This window comes from Oncorhynchus nerka, linkage group LG10 (assembly GCF_034236695.1).
Source record: "Oncorhynchus nerka isolate Pitt River linkage group LG10, Oner_Uvic_2.0, whole genome shotgun sequence".
NCBI classification, from domain to species: domain Eukaryota; kingdom Metazoa; phylum Chordata; class Actinopteri; order Salmoniformes; family Salmonidae; genus Oncorhynchus; species Oncorhynchus nerka.
In genome coordinates this window covers 59,540,648-59,555,727 of record NC_088405.1, presented here as the reverse complement: position 1 = coordinate 59,555,727, position 15,080 = coordinate 59,540,648, and the positions used below count along the sequence as shown (strand labels likewise).

The following is a 15,080-nucleotide window of genomic DNA, read 5'->3' as shown; positions in this document are numbered from 1 at the left end:
ACACACACACAGTTTCTACCTCTCCATCCTCATCCTCAGCCAGTTCAGCGTGCATGTCATCTGCTGGTTCAGTCTCACTGTTGGGACGGGTCAAACCACAGTCACAATGTCAGAGTGTTCTGAGTGTTGCACCATTAAAACACTATTGATAAATGAAATAGACAGGCGAGCCTTACACTGTGTCTTGGAGGGCTTCAGAGTGCAAAGTAGTGGAACTGGACACATCTGGGAGAAAATAATACAAATATTCAGTATGCAATAAAACTGCTCTTTGCTCTTATAGCCAAACTTGCATCCCTCATGTAGTTTCTTTGCCCACTTATATTGGCCCCTTGCCTTAGCAATGTGTTGACAACCACAACCACTACAATATGATTAGACATGCAATTCTGAAACTCCCCAGCAGGTGGCACAGAGATCCATCTCCACATGAGATAATGCAGTCTGAATATCACACAGTAAAACACATTGTTCCAAGGCATTCACAAATGCACAACTTGGTCATATAATCCACTAAACCCGTGAGTACATGCAGGAGATAGACAGAGCTGACAGGGTTGGTTGTGGCTGAGGATGTGGGCAGGAGTGAGCGCCGCCCAACAGTGTCTGGGACTGTACCGTAAACTCACCAGGGAAGATAAACTGCTGTCTATGCTGAAAGTAGCAGGCAGCTTAGGGAAAAGAGAGGGAAGAACCAACAAGCATGGAGAGGAGAGAAGGACTCTGGGTTAGAGTAGGCATTAAAACAACCCTAGTCACACCCACCCACCCACAGGAGTTCCTCTGTGTTAGTGGTATAAATGAAGAGAGGGAAAGAGAGGGAGGTCGACCACTGCTGCCCGGCCTTTCCATTCCAAGTCTAGCATTCACTAAACAGAAAATGTGACTCAGGGAGTCATTCTGTGTAATGAAGAACACAATGCAAGCATGCACCTTGATAGTTGGAGAATGCTGATTTAACTGTGTGCAGTGGACATGCTTCTGTGGTTGTTTATATAGCCGTGTGTATGTATATTCATGTGTGTGTTTGTGTGTGAGAGCGGTGATTGTGTTTATTCATATAAGGGTGTGAGTGACGGTCAGGGACCTACCTGGGAAGTGGAAGCGGTTTTCCCGGTGGACCTTGGGCGAGGGGTTGGGGGGCGGGGTGGCACTGGGAGGGTTCTGGAAGGGGGCAGGGGAGGAGGGTGTGGAGGAGGTGGTGGAGGACGGGTTACTGCTGGAGTCCAACTGGTTGAGCACAGGAGGGTGATCCTGAGAGAAGGAGAACAAATACACACTGATCAGAGTCAATAACACACTTGTCTGTCCTAACAGCATCATGCACATAATTATCATCAAAGCTGTGATGTAATATCTAAGCAGGTGTGATTGGTTGTACCTTTTTGGTGATGGCCTTTGGTAGTGTGCCAAACTGCGGTGCTTCCAAAGGCCGGTCCACAGGGTTGTTGATGTCAGACGGCACAGACTCAGTCCTCCGGATTTTGGTGACTGGAAAGAAGAAATTGGGGTCATAACCCTCATACTTGTTGAATCTATGTAGGCCCTTTAATAAACTATGGATGAACATTTTGCAGATTGACGTTTATTGGGATGAGTCTTGTCTTGGAGGTAGAACTAAGCGATTTTCTGTTAGATGTGCCAGCTGCAAAGTCAAAATTGTCTATATTGTAAAGATTTATGAAAACAAAATTGAGCTTTTTTGTTCTTAATTTAAGGTTAGAGGTGGGCATTATTGTTATCATTGCAGTTAAGGTTAGGTTTAAAATCAGATTTATTGACCCGTCTGCAGAGCTGCCTCCAGTACAGGAGTCATCCCAATAAATACTAACCTGTGAAAATGTGTGGTGTGGAAGGCTTACTTGGCAGAAAGGAGATTCTGCAGGAGGGAGATTCTTTAGTACACTTATTATGGCACTTTAACCTGCAGACAGGAAACAACCAATCAGAGAACAGCAACAGAAAAACGAACCACCAAAAGAGGATGAAGTTGTATTTTACTGCATTGTACAGACACTCAACCGAACTCCAGAACATCTCAGAGAGCCTCCCCCTCCCTATCCTCCTCTCCATGTCTCCTCACTTCACTCACCTGCAGTGTTTACACTTCACCCCAAACATCATGTTCTTCTGACACACCTGACACGTCTGGGACAGCCACGACTTGGTGGAAAACCTGCACACAGAATCATCAATTGCTTAAACCAGCAATAGTGTTTTGCTATATCTACTGCAGATTGAAAGTATATTTCATATTTTCATCATGGCAGTCTGAGGCTTAAAGGTGTAGTCAGCAACCTGTGGGTGACGGCCAGGCCTATGTCTCTCCTCACTGCCTGTGGGGAGCCGCGGCGCAACCCCATGTTATCTGGAGAGAGACAGAGATGTCAAACACTAGGAGTGAAACGTAAACGTGACAGAGGAGGATGTGTCTAAACATTGAGTATTAGTGCAAAAACTGCAAATGTTCTATGAAGTTTAGAGGCTAGTATCAAAATGAAATGAGTGGTGCTCAGGGAAATGCTCAATTCTGGTTCTTTTCCCGAACTTCCCAACATTTCCAGAAATCCTGGTTGGAAGACTCCTGGAAGTTAACAGAATTTTTCAACCCTACCACTTGCTACAGTATGTGCCAAAACCAATGAAAAACATTTACTGTTTATTTTACAAGTTAGAACAAATGTAAGTGAGACCTATTGACATTGTTTCGGTAGGTGAATCCCCTACACATAAATCATTATGGAAAGATACTGACACAAAAGCACACACACACACTCACCACACACACTGTCAACACACATACTCACTTGGTCAACAGACACACTCACACGGTCAACATAGACACACTCACTCACTCGGTCAACACCCAAGACACTCGCTCAACACCCAACACACTCGCTCAACACACACACACACTCACTCGCTCAACACACACACACACATTCACTCGCTCAACACTCACTCACTCACACACACACACACACTCACTCACTCGCTCAACACACACACACTCACTCAACACACACACACTCGCGGGCACACACACACACTCAATCACTCACTCGCTCAATACACACACACACACTCACTCGCGCACACACACACACACTCGCTCAACACACACACACACTCACTCACTCACTCGCTCAACACACACACTCACTCACTCGCTCAACACACACACACTCGCTCACTCACTCACTCACTCAAAGACACAAATTTGTGGGAGTATTAGACTTATCTCTAAGCTGTGAAATGAAGTGGAGGAGTAATGTCATCTATACAAGCGATGGGTTCAGAGAACGCTCCCCCACATCACAGCCTTCAGATGGAACAACCCCAGCAATCTACCGACTGAAACACACACTGCCTCTGAGCCAAACTGGGATGGCTACTGTGGCCCTACAGCCAGTTACTGGAAAATAAATATATTTCTTTACAAAGAGCACACATAGACAAAGGGTCCATTCTATCAGAGTAGTGCACCATGCACTTACCAATCTACTCAAAGGAAGATTCCTTACATATAGCCTAAGTGGGGAAAGTAGACATGTGTGTGAACTCACTCTTGAGGTGGGATGAATGCTCCTCCATCAGGGTAGGGGTGCCAGGTAGGGTGTAGGGGGCAGTGGCGGGGGCAGGGGTTGAAGCCCCGGGAGTGCGGGCAGACAGGTGGGGGGAACGGGAGGGTGAGTCCTCACAGCCATTCCCATTGATCTGAACGTTGAGGAACAACTTATTCTGCTTTGCACACCTGAGGGGAAAAAAGAAACACTGGGACGTCAGTACAGTGGCCCACTGCTGCCCTCACACCCTCATCTCAACACAGTCAACACTGGATTACTCCCAAATGGGCCACCATACAGATCACCAAAGACAATCATTTAATGGCTATCCTGTACCAGCCATGTTATGCAAGTGGCAGAGAGGAGAGGAGCGAGGCAGATGGGGAAGGAGGGAGACATTAGCAGCAGGTCTTGGCACATGGCAGACTCAGCCACAACCTCCATCACAGCAGAGCACAGGCCAAAGGGCTGAACGTCCTCTGCCTGGCACTGGGTCAGGAATGCAGAGTGCTGATCCAGCAGTAGGCAGCCCCACTGCTTTCCTGCCTGCTCTCTCTGGGCTCTATACACAGTGGAAAAGGCCTGTGCCTCCCTATGCCCCCGGTCACACTCATCAGTGTCCTCACATGATAGGTCGGTGGTCATACGGTCTACTTCTATATAAAGTATATAGTCTATGTATGTATCATTAAGCTATATTATCAGTCCTGTTTAAATACTTCCATCTAGTCAGGTTCCATTCATTACGGCTGAGCTTTTCATCACTAATGCTACAGTGCCTTGCAAAAATATTCACCCCCTTTGGAATTTTTCCTATTTTGTTGTATTACAACCTGTAATTTATGTAACAGACATACACAAAATAGTCCAAATTGGTGAAGTGAATTTTTATTTTTAAAATTTATAACAGAAAAGTGGTGCGTGCATATGTAGTGGCCAGAAAAACAGCCATTGCTTAAAGAAAAAAAGAAGCAAACACATTTGGTGTTCGCCAAAAGGCATGTGGGAGACTCTCCAAACATATGGAATAAGGTATTCTGGTTAGATGATACTAAAATTGAGCTTTTTGGCCATTAAGGAAAACGCTATGTCTGGCGCACCTCTCATCACCCCGAGAACATCACCCCGAGAACACCATCCCCACAGTGAAGCATGGTGGTGGCAGCATCATGCTGTGGGGATGTTTTTCATCGGCAGGGACTTTGAAACGGGTCAGATTTGAAGAAATTATGGTTGGCGCTAAATACAGAGAAAGTCTTGAGGGAAACCCATTTCAGTCTTTGAGACTGGGATGGAGGTTCACCTTCCAGCAGGACAATGACCCTAAGCATACTGCTAAAGCAAAACTCGAGTGGTTTAAGGGGAAGCATAACAATGTTTTGCAATGGCCTAGTCAAAGCCCAGACCTCAATCCAATTGAGTGTTATAACTTAAAGATTACTGTACACCAGCGGAACTCATCCAACTTGAAGGAGCTGCAGCAGTTTTGCCTTGAAGAATGGGCAAAAATCCCAGTGGATAGATGTGCCATGCTTATATAGACATACCCCAAGAGACTTGCAGCTGTAATTGCTGCAAAAGGTATTTACTTTTTTTTGGGGGGGGGGGGAAATAGTTATGCACGCTCAAGTTTTTTAAACTTTTGTCTTATTTGTTGTTTCTGTCACAATAAAAAATATTTTTCATCTTCAAAATGGTAGGCATGTTGTGTATATCAAATGATACAACCCCCAAAAATCTATTTTAATTCCAGGTTGTAAGGCAACAAAATAGGAAAAATGCCAAATGGGGGTGAATACTTTCGCAAGCCACTGTACATTTACAAATGAACAGGATATTATGGATATGTGTTAGTACTGTATGCGTATCTATGGCTGTGTGGGAAAAGTGTGTGTGTGTTTCTGTGTCTTGTCCTCTGAGAATCATGCCTTAGAAATGACTCAATCTCAGAGAATCTGTGGGGGATTAGCTCTGGCCTTATACTGAACACATTAAGGCAGCAACGGGCAGGATGTGGTGTGTGTGTATGTGTGTGTGTGTGAGTGAAAAGCCCTGTGCTTCAGTTGTAACATCATAATAAGGAAGGACAGAAGTGTGTCCCATATACAAACCGGTTCCAAGATTTTGAGCATTGTGGAAAACTGCCCAGACACTGGTCATGATGACCTCACATGCGTTGCCAAGCAAAATAATCTTTCAGAAATCTCTTGTCGAGTGGGCCACTATGATTACTGTCAAATGGACTGAATCAGTTGAAATTCTGTGCCTCCAACAACACTGTCAGACAGCATAACCCTTTACTCTAGGTCATAATGGACTGGAACTCTCACAAAGCATGGGGGGCAGGAAGTGACCTACTTGTTGGTGGGCGGCTCCTCGATGCGGTTCCCCAGCTGGGACTCGTGACTCTTGCTGCGGGTCAGGGTGATGTTGGGCAGGAGGTGCATCACCTTGCGGGAGGGCGGCGGCGGGGTGCATGGGGGCTTCAGCCTGTGGCGCCTCTTGGAGGGCGGGGTGATGGGCGGGGTGGAGGTGTGGCCATAGAGTCGCCCCTGATGGGCGGCGGAGAGGGGGAAGGGGTCTGTGAAGGGGCTGTCAGCGTAAATGTACGCCCCATGGGCCTCGGGACCGGGCATTGCAGACACGGAGCCGAACCGGGTTTGGGCACAGGCTGTGCAGGGGGTGGGGGGAGTGGATGGGGTAGTGGGGGGCCGAGCTAGGGGAGAGGGGCTATGGGGGCGCATCGGACCCCCCATCCCCCCCATCAGCTGGTCGGCAGGCAGCAGCAGAGAGCCACTGTCTCGCCGGGTGGGCTCAGAGAACCAGAGTCCCCCATCCTCTCTCAGCTCCCCATCTGTAGGGGAGACACAGAACAGGGTTACAGACCATTAACACACGCCAATCAGTCTTCCACCCCTCAACCCTCAACCGAGTGTCTTCTGTCCTACAATATAACCTTAACAAGGTTGGCACCCTGTTGCTTCTGACGGGGCTAATAGACCAGAAACAGCCTGGCAGAAACAGCTGAGTCCAACAGTCAGTAAAACCCCACAGAGACCCCAGACTGACATGGCAGATCAGGCAGACTCTCTAGGGTACAGACAGACACCCACCTGATTCAGTGGCACTCTTCAGGCAGGAGAGGGCAGCGGTGAGCCTGGCACACTCCTCTGAAGTGGAGCCCAGTCTCCTCACAGTCTCCTGCACCTGAGAACCTGGCATCTGCAGCAAGGCATCCAGGGACAGTTTCAAGGGCACTGCCTGGAGAGAGGAGAAGAAAGAGACACGGTCGGGGGGTTATTAGTATGTCAACACAGTATCCAGTCACAACTCTCCATACAGTACAACATGTGACAGAGAAACATACAATCTGTATACATCTTACACGAGTATGCTAGAGTCCAACTCACCTATGCTAGACACAAAGGTTATCATTGTTCCTTCTCATAAACCAAAGCCAGCCAGCCCATATGTCTAACTCCAGTTATGTCCACAGAGCAGGACAGGCCAGGCCAGGCCAGAACAAGCCAGGGCAGAACAAGCCGGGCCAGGCAAGGAGCAGAGACCAGAAAGTACTGACTGACTGGCCAAATCCCCCTGGAGCCTCCCACCCAGAGAAGAGGTCAGACAAGCTGCACAATTGTGCTATTTTGTTATTTTTATGCGTAGCTTATTTAAAAAAAACGTATTGTGTACATTATGTTGCTGCTACCGTCTCTTATGAGCAAAAATAACTTCTGGACATCAGAAAAGCGCGGACCGGAAGAAACTTTTTCCTTTAACAAGTCCGGCGTGTCCGACGAAAAGGATATCCTGCTTTCACTGGAACAGGCCCAGATCCACGCCTTTTGCGTTAAGAAAAGACACCGGAAAACGGGCTGCAGATCAGGCATCCTTCTGAAAATCCGGAGGCGAGCGAGTAAACTCCATTCATCTCGCTAATGTGCAATCATTGGACAATAAAATGGATTACCTACGATTAAGATTATCCTACCAACGGGACATTAAAAACTGTAACATCTTACGTTTCACCGAGACGTGGCTGAACGAAGATACGGACAACATAGAGCTAGCGGGATTTTCCATGCACTGGCAGAACAGAGACGCTACCTCTGGTAAGACGGGGGGTGGGGGTGTTAGTCTTTTTGTCAATAACAGCTGGCGCGCGATTTCTAATATTAAAGAAGTCTCGAGGTATTGCTCGCCTGAGGTAGAGTACCTTATTTTTATTTATTTTTTACCTTTATTTAACTAGGCAAGTCAGTTGAGAACAAATTCTTATTTTTAATGATGGCCTAGGGGCAGGGGCAGTACAACAGATTTGTACCTTGCCAGTTCAGGGATTCGATCTTGCAACCTTCCGGTTACTAGTCTAACGCTCTAACCACAAGGCTACCTTCAGCCCCTCACTAGGCTATAAGCCTGCCGCTTATAATAAGATGTAAACCGCGTAGATCTTCCAAGAGAGTTCTCATCTGTATTAATCGTAGCCGTCTATTTACCAACACAAAACTAAGCTGGCACTAAGACCGCTCTCAACCAACTCTATAAGGCCATAAGCAAAGAAGGAAATGCTCACCCAGAAGCGGCGCTCCTAGTGGCCGGGGACTTTAATGCAGGCAAACTTAAATCCGTATCACCTCATTTCTACCGGCATGGCACATGGGCAACAAGGATTATACCCTGATGAAGACAGCTTGGCTGTCGAAACGTTGGTATTACATTTTTGCATCTGAGCTCCTAGAGTGTGGGGCTCTCTTTTATTTTCAAGTTTCTACTCCGCTAGCTAGCACCTCGTCTTAATAGGTGTGCGTTTCTACATGTGCAACAAGGGAAATAAAATCCTAGACCACCTTTACTCCACACACAGAGATGCATACAAAGCTCTCCCCTGACCTCCATTTGGCAAATCAGACCATAATTATATCCTCCTGATTCCTGCTTACAAGCAAACACTAAAGCAGGAAGTACCAGTGACTCGCTCAATACGGAAGTGGTCAGATGACGTGGATGCTACGCTACAGGACTGTTTTGCTAGCACAGACTGAAATATGTTCTGGGATTCATCCAATGAAATTGAGGAATACACCACCTTAGTCATCGGCTTCATCAATAAGTGCATCGATGACGTCATCCCCACAGTGACTGTACGTACATATGCCAACCAGAAGCCATGGATTACAGGCAACATCCGCATCAAGCTAAAGGCTAGAGCTGCCGCTGTCAAGGAGCGGGAGACTAATCAGGACGCTTACAAGAAATCCCACTATGCCCTCAAACGAACCATCAAACAAGCAAAGCGTCAATACAGGATTAAGATTGAATCCATCTACACCGGCTCTGACGCTCGTCGGATGTGGCAGGGCTAGAAAACTATTACGGACTACAAAGGGAAACCCAGATGTGAGCTGCCAACTGACGTGAGCCTACCAGATGAGCTAAATGCCTTTTATGCTTGCTTTCGAGGCAAGCAACACTGAAGCACGCACGAGAGCACCAGCTGTTCTGGATGACTGTGTGATAACGCTCTCGGTAGCCGATGTGAACAAAACCTTTAAACAGGTCAACATTCACAAAGCCACTGGGCCAGACGGATTACCAGGACGTGTTTTCAAAGCATGCGCGGACCAACTGTCAAGTGTCTTCACTGACATTTTCAACCTCTCCCTGACCAAGTCTGCAATACCTTCATGTTTTAAGCAGACCACCATAGTCCCTGTGCCCAAGGAAGTGAAGGTAACCTGCCTAAATGATTACAGCCGCTTGGCACTCACGTCTGTAGCCATGAAGTGCTTTGAAAGGCTGGTCATGGCTCACATCAATAGCATCCTCCCGGACACCCTAGACCACTCCAATTCGCATACCACCCCAACAGATCCACAGATGACACAATCTCAATCGCACTCCACACTGCCCTTTCTCACCTGGACAAAAGGAACACCTATGTGAGAATGCTGTTCATTGACTACAGCTCAGTGTTCAACACCATAGTGCCCACAAAGCTCATCACTAGGCTAAGGACTCTGGGACTAAACACCTCCCTCTGCAACTGGATCCTGGACTTCCTGACGGGCCACCCCCAGGTAGTAAGAGTAGGTAACAACACGTCTGCCATGCTGATCCTTAACACTGGGGCCCCTCAGGGGTGTGTACTTAATCCCCTCCTATATTCCCTGTTCACCCACAACTGCGTGGCCAAACACGACCACAACACCATCATTACGTTTGTTGACGACACAAAAGTGGCCTGATCACCGACAATGATGAGACGGACTATAGGGAGGAGGTCAGAGAATTGGCAGTGTGGTGACAGGACAACAACCTCTCCCTCAATGTGAGAAAGACTAAGGAGCTGATCGTGGACTACAGGAAAAGGCGGGCCGAACAGGCCCCCATTAACATTGACGGGACTGTAGTGGAGCGGGGTCGGGAGTTTCAAGTTCCTTGGTGTCCACATCACCAACGAACTATCATGGTCCAAACATACCAAGACAGTCGTGAAGAGGGCACGACAAAACCTTTTCCCCCTCAGGAGACTGAAAAGACTTGGCATGGGTCCCCAGATCCTCAAAAGGTTCTACAGCTGCACCATCGAGAGCATCCTGACCGTCTGCATCACCACCTGTTATGGGTAGTGCGAACAGCCCAATACATCACTGGGTTCAAGCTTCCTGCCATCCAGGACCTATTTAATAGGCGGTGTCAGAGGAAACCCCATAAAATTGTCAGAGACTCCAGTCACCCAAGATATAGACTGTTTTTTCTGCTACCGCACGGCAAGCGGTACCGGAGCGCCAAGTCTAGGACCAAAAGGCTCCTCAACAGCTTCTACCCCTAAGCCATAAGACTGCTGAACAAATCATAAAATCGCCCCCGGACAATTTACATTGACCCCTCTCCCTCCTTTTGTACAGTTTGTTTGTTACCTGTGCATAGTCAGTTTTCCCCCACCTACATGTACAGATTGCCTCGACTGACCTGTGCCCCCCCGCACACTGACTCGGTACCGGTGCCCCTGTATATAGCCTCGTTATTGTTATTCTTATTGTGTTACTTCTATTATTACTTTTCACTTTGGTCTCCTTGGTAAACATTTTCTTCATCTTGAACTGCACTGTTGGTTAAGGGCTTGTAAGTAAACATTTCACGGTGAAGTCTACACTTGTTGTATTCGGCGCATTCAACAATTTTTTTTATTTTATTTGACTTGACTTTTTCCACATTTTGTTACGTTACAGCCTTATTCTAAAAATGATTAAAGAGTATTTTTTTCCCATCAATATACACACAATACACCATAATGACACAGCAAAAACAGATATATATATATATATATTATAAAAATACAAAACTGAAATATCACATTTACATTAGTATTTAGACCCTTTACTCAGTACTTTGTTGAAGCACCTTTGGCAGCGATTACAGCCCCGGATCTTCTTGGGTCTGACGCTACAAGCTTGGCACACGCTACAAGCTTGGCACACCTGTATTTGGGGAGTTTCGCCCATTCTTCTCTGCAGATCCTCTCAAGCTCTGTCCGGTTGGATGGGGAGTGTCGCTGCACAGCTATTTTCAGGTCTCGATCAAGTCCGGGCTCTGGCTGGGCCACTCAAGGACATTCAGAGAATTGTCCCGAAGCCACTCCTGTGTTGGCTTGGCTGTGTGCTTAGGGTCATCGTCCTGTTGGAAGGTGAACCTTCATCCCTGTCTGAAGTCCTGAGCGATCTGGAGCAGGTTCTCATCAAGGATCTGTTTGTATATTGCTCCATTCATCTTTCGGGGGGGGTGTATGCCTGCTCCTCGTAAAGTGCTGATGTCAGCCTGGCTAGCCCAGGACAGGTGCTCACTGGCCAGGTCTAACCCCAACTCACAGTTCAACACAGGTGTGATCACTGAGCCAAGAGGAGAGGAGCACCTTGTCCACCCCCTACTGGCCTGAAGCATATTGTGTGGATGAGAATGAACCCTGTAACATTAGAGCTTAAACCATTGTCTCACCATCCTCAACAAGCTGAGAAGATTTTTCTGGAAATACTGTATCTAAATCAAGAACATACTCCAGAAAGCTTCCTTTTCGAGTAACAAAAAACATTCAGTTGCTTACAGATATGTTCGACTATCGTTCCGGTTAACATGCAGCTTGTAGGAGCAGGCTCACCCAGTTGTAAGGCTTGCAGGAGGGCTGTCACAAGGAGGCTTTTTGCATCACTTGCAATTAAGCCCATAAGATACACACAGACCTGTAAGAAGCTCTCAACCTAATATCCACAGATCGGCTGGTTATGTAATATTATGTACATAATGAATGCAATGAGACAAGCTCCCTTCTTGGCTGAGTACACCCCCAAACAGTGAGCGTGCAGGCATGCAGCACTGGTGAATTCTGGGTCAGCTGTGCCTTCATGGTTCACACCATAGAGATCCTAGTATTGTAAGTCCTAATTCTATGGTTCACACTGTCACTGAAGTGGGTCACAGCACCCAGGATGCAGCAGCAAAACTGCTTGAATGTCTGACTGATGGGAGTTGTACTGTAAAGGGAACTTGTTGGATGGAAGAGGGCATCATAAAGCTCCACTATAAGCACAAAAGCCCACTGGCATCCCTGGTATTTTGTTGGCTGCATTTCTGTCCTATCCTGCTTGCCGTTTGTTCACAGGGCACAGACAGACCACTGGCCAATGAGTAAAAATAGAGCAAATGATGGAGGGAGAGCATGAGAGAGACAACATAAGAGAGATGAGAGAGAGACAATGTAAGAGAGATGAGAGAGACAACGTAAGAGAGATGAGAGAGACAACGTAAGAGAGAGCATCAGAGAGACAACATTAGAGAGACATCGTAAGAGAGATGAGAGAGAGAGACAATGCAAGAGAGAGCATCAGAGAGACAACATGAAAGAGAGACTGCACATTATGTACTGGCTAGGCCCCAGCCTAGCCAGTACATAATGCGCGCGCCTGGGGAGACATGCAGATACAGTAAAGCAGCAGCCAACAGTGGTGTGGTTGAGAGAGAGAGAGAGCGAGAGCGAGAGAGCGAGCGAGAGGAGATGAGGTTGCACGTCCTGTTAAAACTAACACAGCTCAACAACTTAACTTCAACGAATCACGACCTGCCATAGGATATCAACAGTGACACCGGTTGGCTGCTATTTAAATTATCTGTGCCATTTGAGAAAGAAAATAATAGCTGCGTTCTGTGTACACATACTGTCCACATCATGGAAAGTAGCATAAATATAACTTAAAAATGTAATATCTTAAGATGATAGTAAATGAAGCAAACTCTGATTTTTTCAGTAATCACATACTTTCCACACACACACACACTTCTAGGACTTACCTCAATGAGCTCAGGTCTCAGGTTGATGGTGCGCAGCCAGTCCCCCAGCAGTGGGTAACTGTCCAAGGCCTGAGGCCTCTCTGTCTCTGGCACTTTCTGCTTACACTGCAGCTGCTTACAGATGTACTTCATCAGCTTCACCTGCAGGGGGCAACAGAAAGGGCCACACAACAGATAAGGGAGGGAGGGGCAGGTTAGTGAGAAGAGAGATGAGATGAGCCTGGATAAGCTAGCTGGGAGCAGGCCAGAGCCAGGGCCTGTAGGATATATACTACTCTTCCCTGTGTTGTTGTCAACTGTGTAGTTTAGCGTGACAGGAAAATATAGGTGAATTGAAAAGACCCATGAGCCTAATGGACAGTCGAACATAGCTACAGCAATTATGGCCTGCACAATTGGTATGCACACTCATTCTTTGCAGAAATAGCACATAGAACAGAAAACCTACAATAGACACTATATTCACTGGTAAATGAAAGCCAGAATAAGACAGCCCCTGACAATGCCAAGCCATGTTTACAGTATGTCTATGCTGGAGTTTTAACAGATCCAAAGCCACTTATCAAATATTGGACAAGGCCAAAAAAATGTAAATCCTATAAAACAAACATGGCTGCCAAAGAGACAACGAGGGAATGCGCTTAGGGCTGTTATGGTGATCGCATTACCGCCACACCAGCGGTCACGAGTCATGACGGCAGTCAAATTCCACACGACCGTTTAGTCACGGTAACTTGGCTTCTCAAAGCTGTGATGCTGTTGATGGCCATTAGTAGCCTACCAAACTTGCTAACTACCTGGTACTCAGCACTCTATTCTCATTCTAAATCACTCTGACATCAATGCAAATGTAATTGAAAATCCAATCAAACACTTCATGAGACCCCATGAGCTCATGTTTTGCAACATTTCTATAGGCTATGCAATTGTATGAGAAAACAGAGTTGATGGCCTCTATTAAAAGGAGGATATTCCCATTAGCTTTTCCCTGGAAAAACGTCCTCCATTCGGTATTTAAGTGCATAGATGACATGCATTTCCCCCCCCCCTGCCCCTGTTTTGAGACAGGTGCATGATAATGGTCCATTCTAAATCAAAACACATTTGACACATATTATTTAGTATATGTAAAGACCAGATTAAATCAAGAACATGTAATTGGGCTAACGAGTGGCGCAGCGGTCTAAGGCACTGCATCTCAGTGCTAGAGGCATCACTACAGACCCTGGTTCAATTCCAGGCTGTATCACAACCGGCCATGCTTGGGAGTCCCATAGGGCGGAACACAATTGGCCCAGTGTCGTCAGGATTAGGGTTTGGCCGGAGTAGGCTGTCATTGTAAATAAGAATTTGTTCTTAACTGACTTGCCTAGTTAAATAAAAAAGAACAAAAAAATTATAATCTGATGGGTGACAATATTAGCCTATCACTTGTGAATGATATATTATCACTTGTGAATGATATATTCTAAGCAAATCTTGTCTGCTAAAATGAACTAGTGTAGCCCACAGCCATGTGGCATAGCCAGAACAGCACCTAACATAAGAATAACTCAGAGTATGCTATTCTGTTCTTCTGAAATAGACTACATTGTCTTCATATCATGTTTCTTTAGAACTGTCGAATATAATTAATGGATTTATTGGATTTATTGTGATGGTGTAGGCTACGTGGATTTATTGTGATGGCGTAGGCTACATGGATTTATTGTGATGGCGTAGGCTACATGGATATATTGTGATGGCGTAGGCTACATGGATTTATTGGGATGGCGTAGGCTACATGAATTTATTGTGATGGCGTAGGCTACATGGATTTATTGTGATGGCATAGGCTACATGGATTTATTGTGATGGCGTAGGCTACATGGATTTATTGTGATGGCGTAGGCTACATGGATTTATTGTGATGGCGTAGGCTACATGGATTTATTGTGATGGCGTAGGCTACATGGATATATTGTGATGGTGTAGGCTACATGGATATATTGTGATGGCGTAGGCTACATGGATTTATTGTGATGTGTAGGCTACATGGATTTATTGTGATGGTGTAGGCTACATGGATTGGATTTATTGTGATGGTGTAGGCTACATGGATTGGATTTATTGTGATGGTGTAGGCTACATGGATTTATTGTGATGGTGTAGGCTACTTGGATTTAT

General features: G+C 46.3%; 1 protein-coding gene across 4 annotated transcripts in view; it reads right to left on the bottom strand.

Moving 5' to 3' along the window:
- The window catches only part of ksr1a (kinase suppressor of ras 1a), a 48,761-nt gene that overhangs the window by 5,295 nt on the left and 28,386 nt on the right, over window positions 1-15,080 (bottom strand). For 2 of the 4 annotated variants that reach the window (XM_029670735.2, XM_029670731.2), the window contains exons 2-13: window positions 12,915-13,055; window positions 6,680-6,827; window positions 5,925-6,420; window positions 3,567-3,754; window positions 2,299-2,368; window positions 2,093-2,176; window positions 1,833-1,924; window positions 1,382-1,491; window positions 1,092-1,254; window positions 630-671; window positions 177-225; window positions 20-77 (exon numbers count right to left, since the gene is read on the bottom strand). In XM_029670735.2, coding sequence (XP_029526595.2) covers window positions 20-77; window positions 177-225; window positions 630-671; window positions 1,092-1,254; window positions 1,382-1,491; window positions 1,833-1,924; window positions 2,093-2,176; window positions 2,299-2,368; window positions 3,567-3,754; window positions 5,925-6,420; window positions 6,680-6,827; window positions 12,915-13,055 — 1,641 coding nt within the window. The remainder of the gene's footprint in view (window positions 1-19; window positions 78-176; window positions 226-629; window positions 672-1,091; window positions 1,255-1,381; window positions 1,492-1,832; window positions 1,925-2,092; window positions 2,177-2,298; window positions 2,369-3,566; window positions 3,755-5,924; window positions 6,421-6,679; window positions 6,828-12,914; window positions 13,056-15,080) is intronic. The other 2 variants (XM_029670736.2, XM_029670737.2) reach the window with 2 other exon arrangements.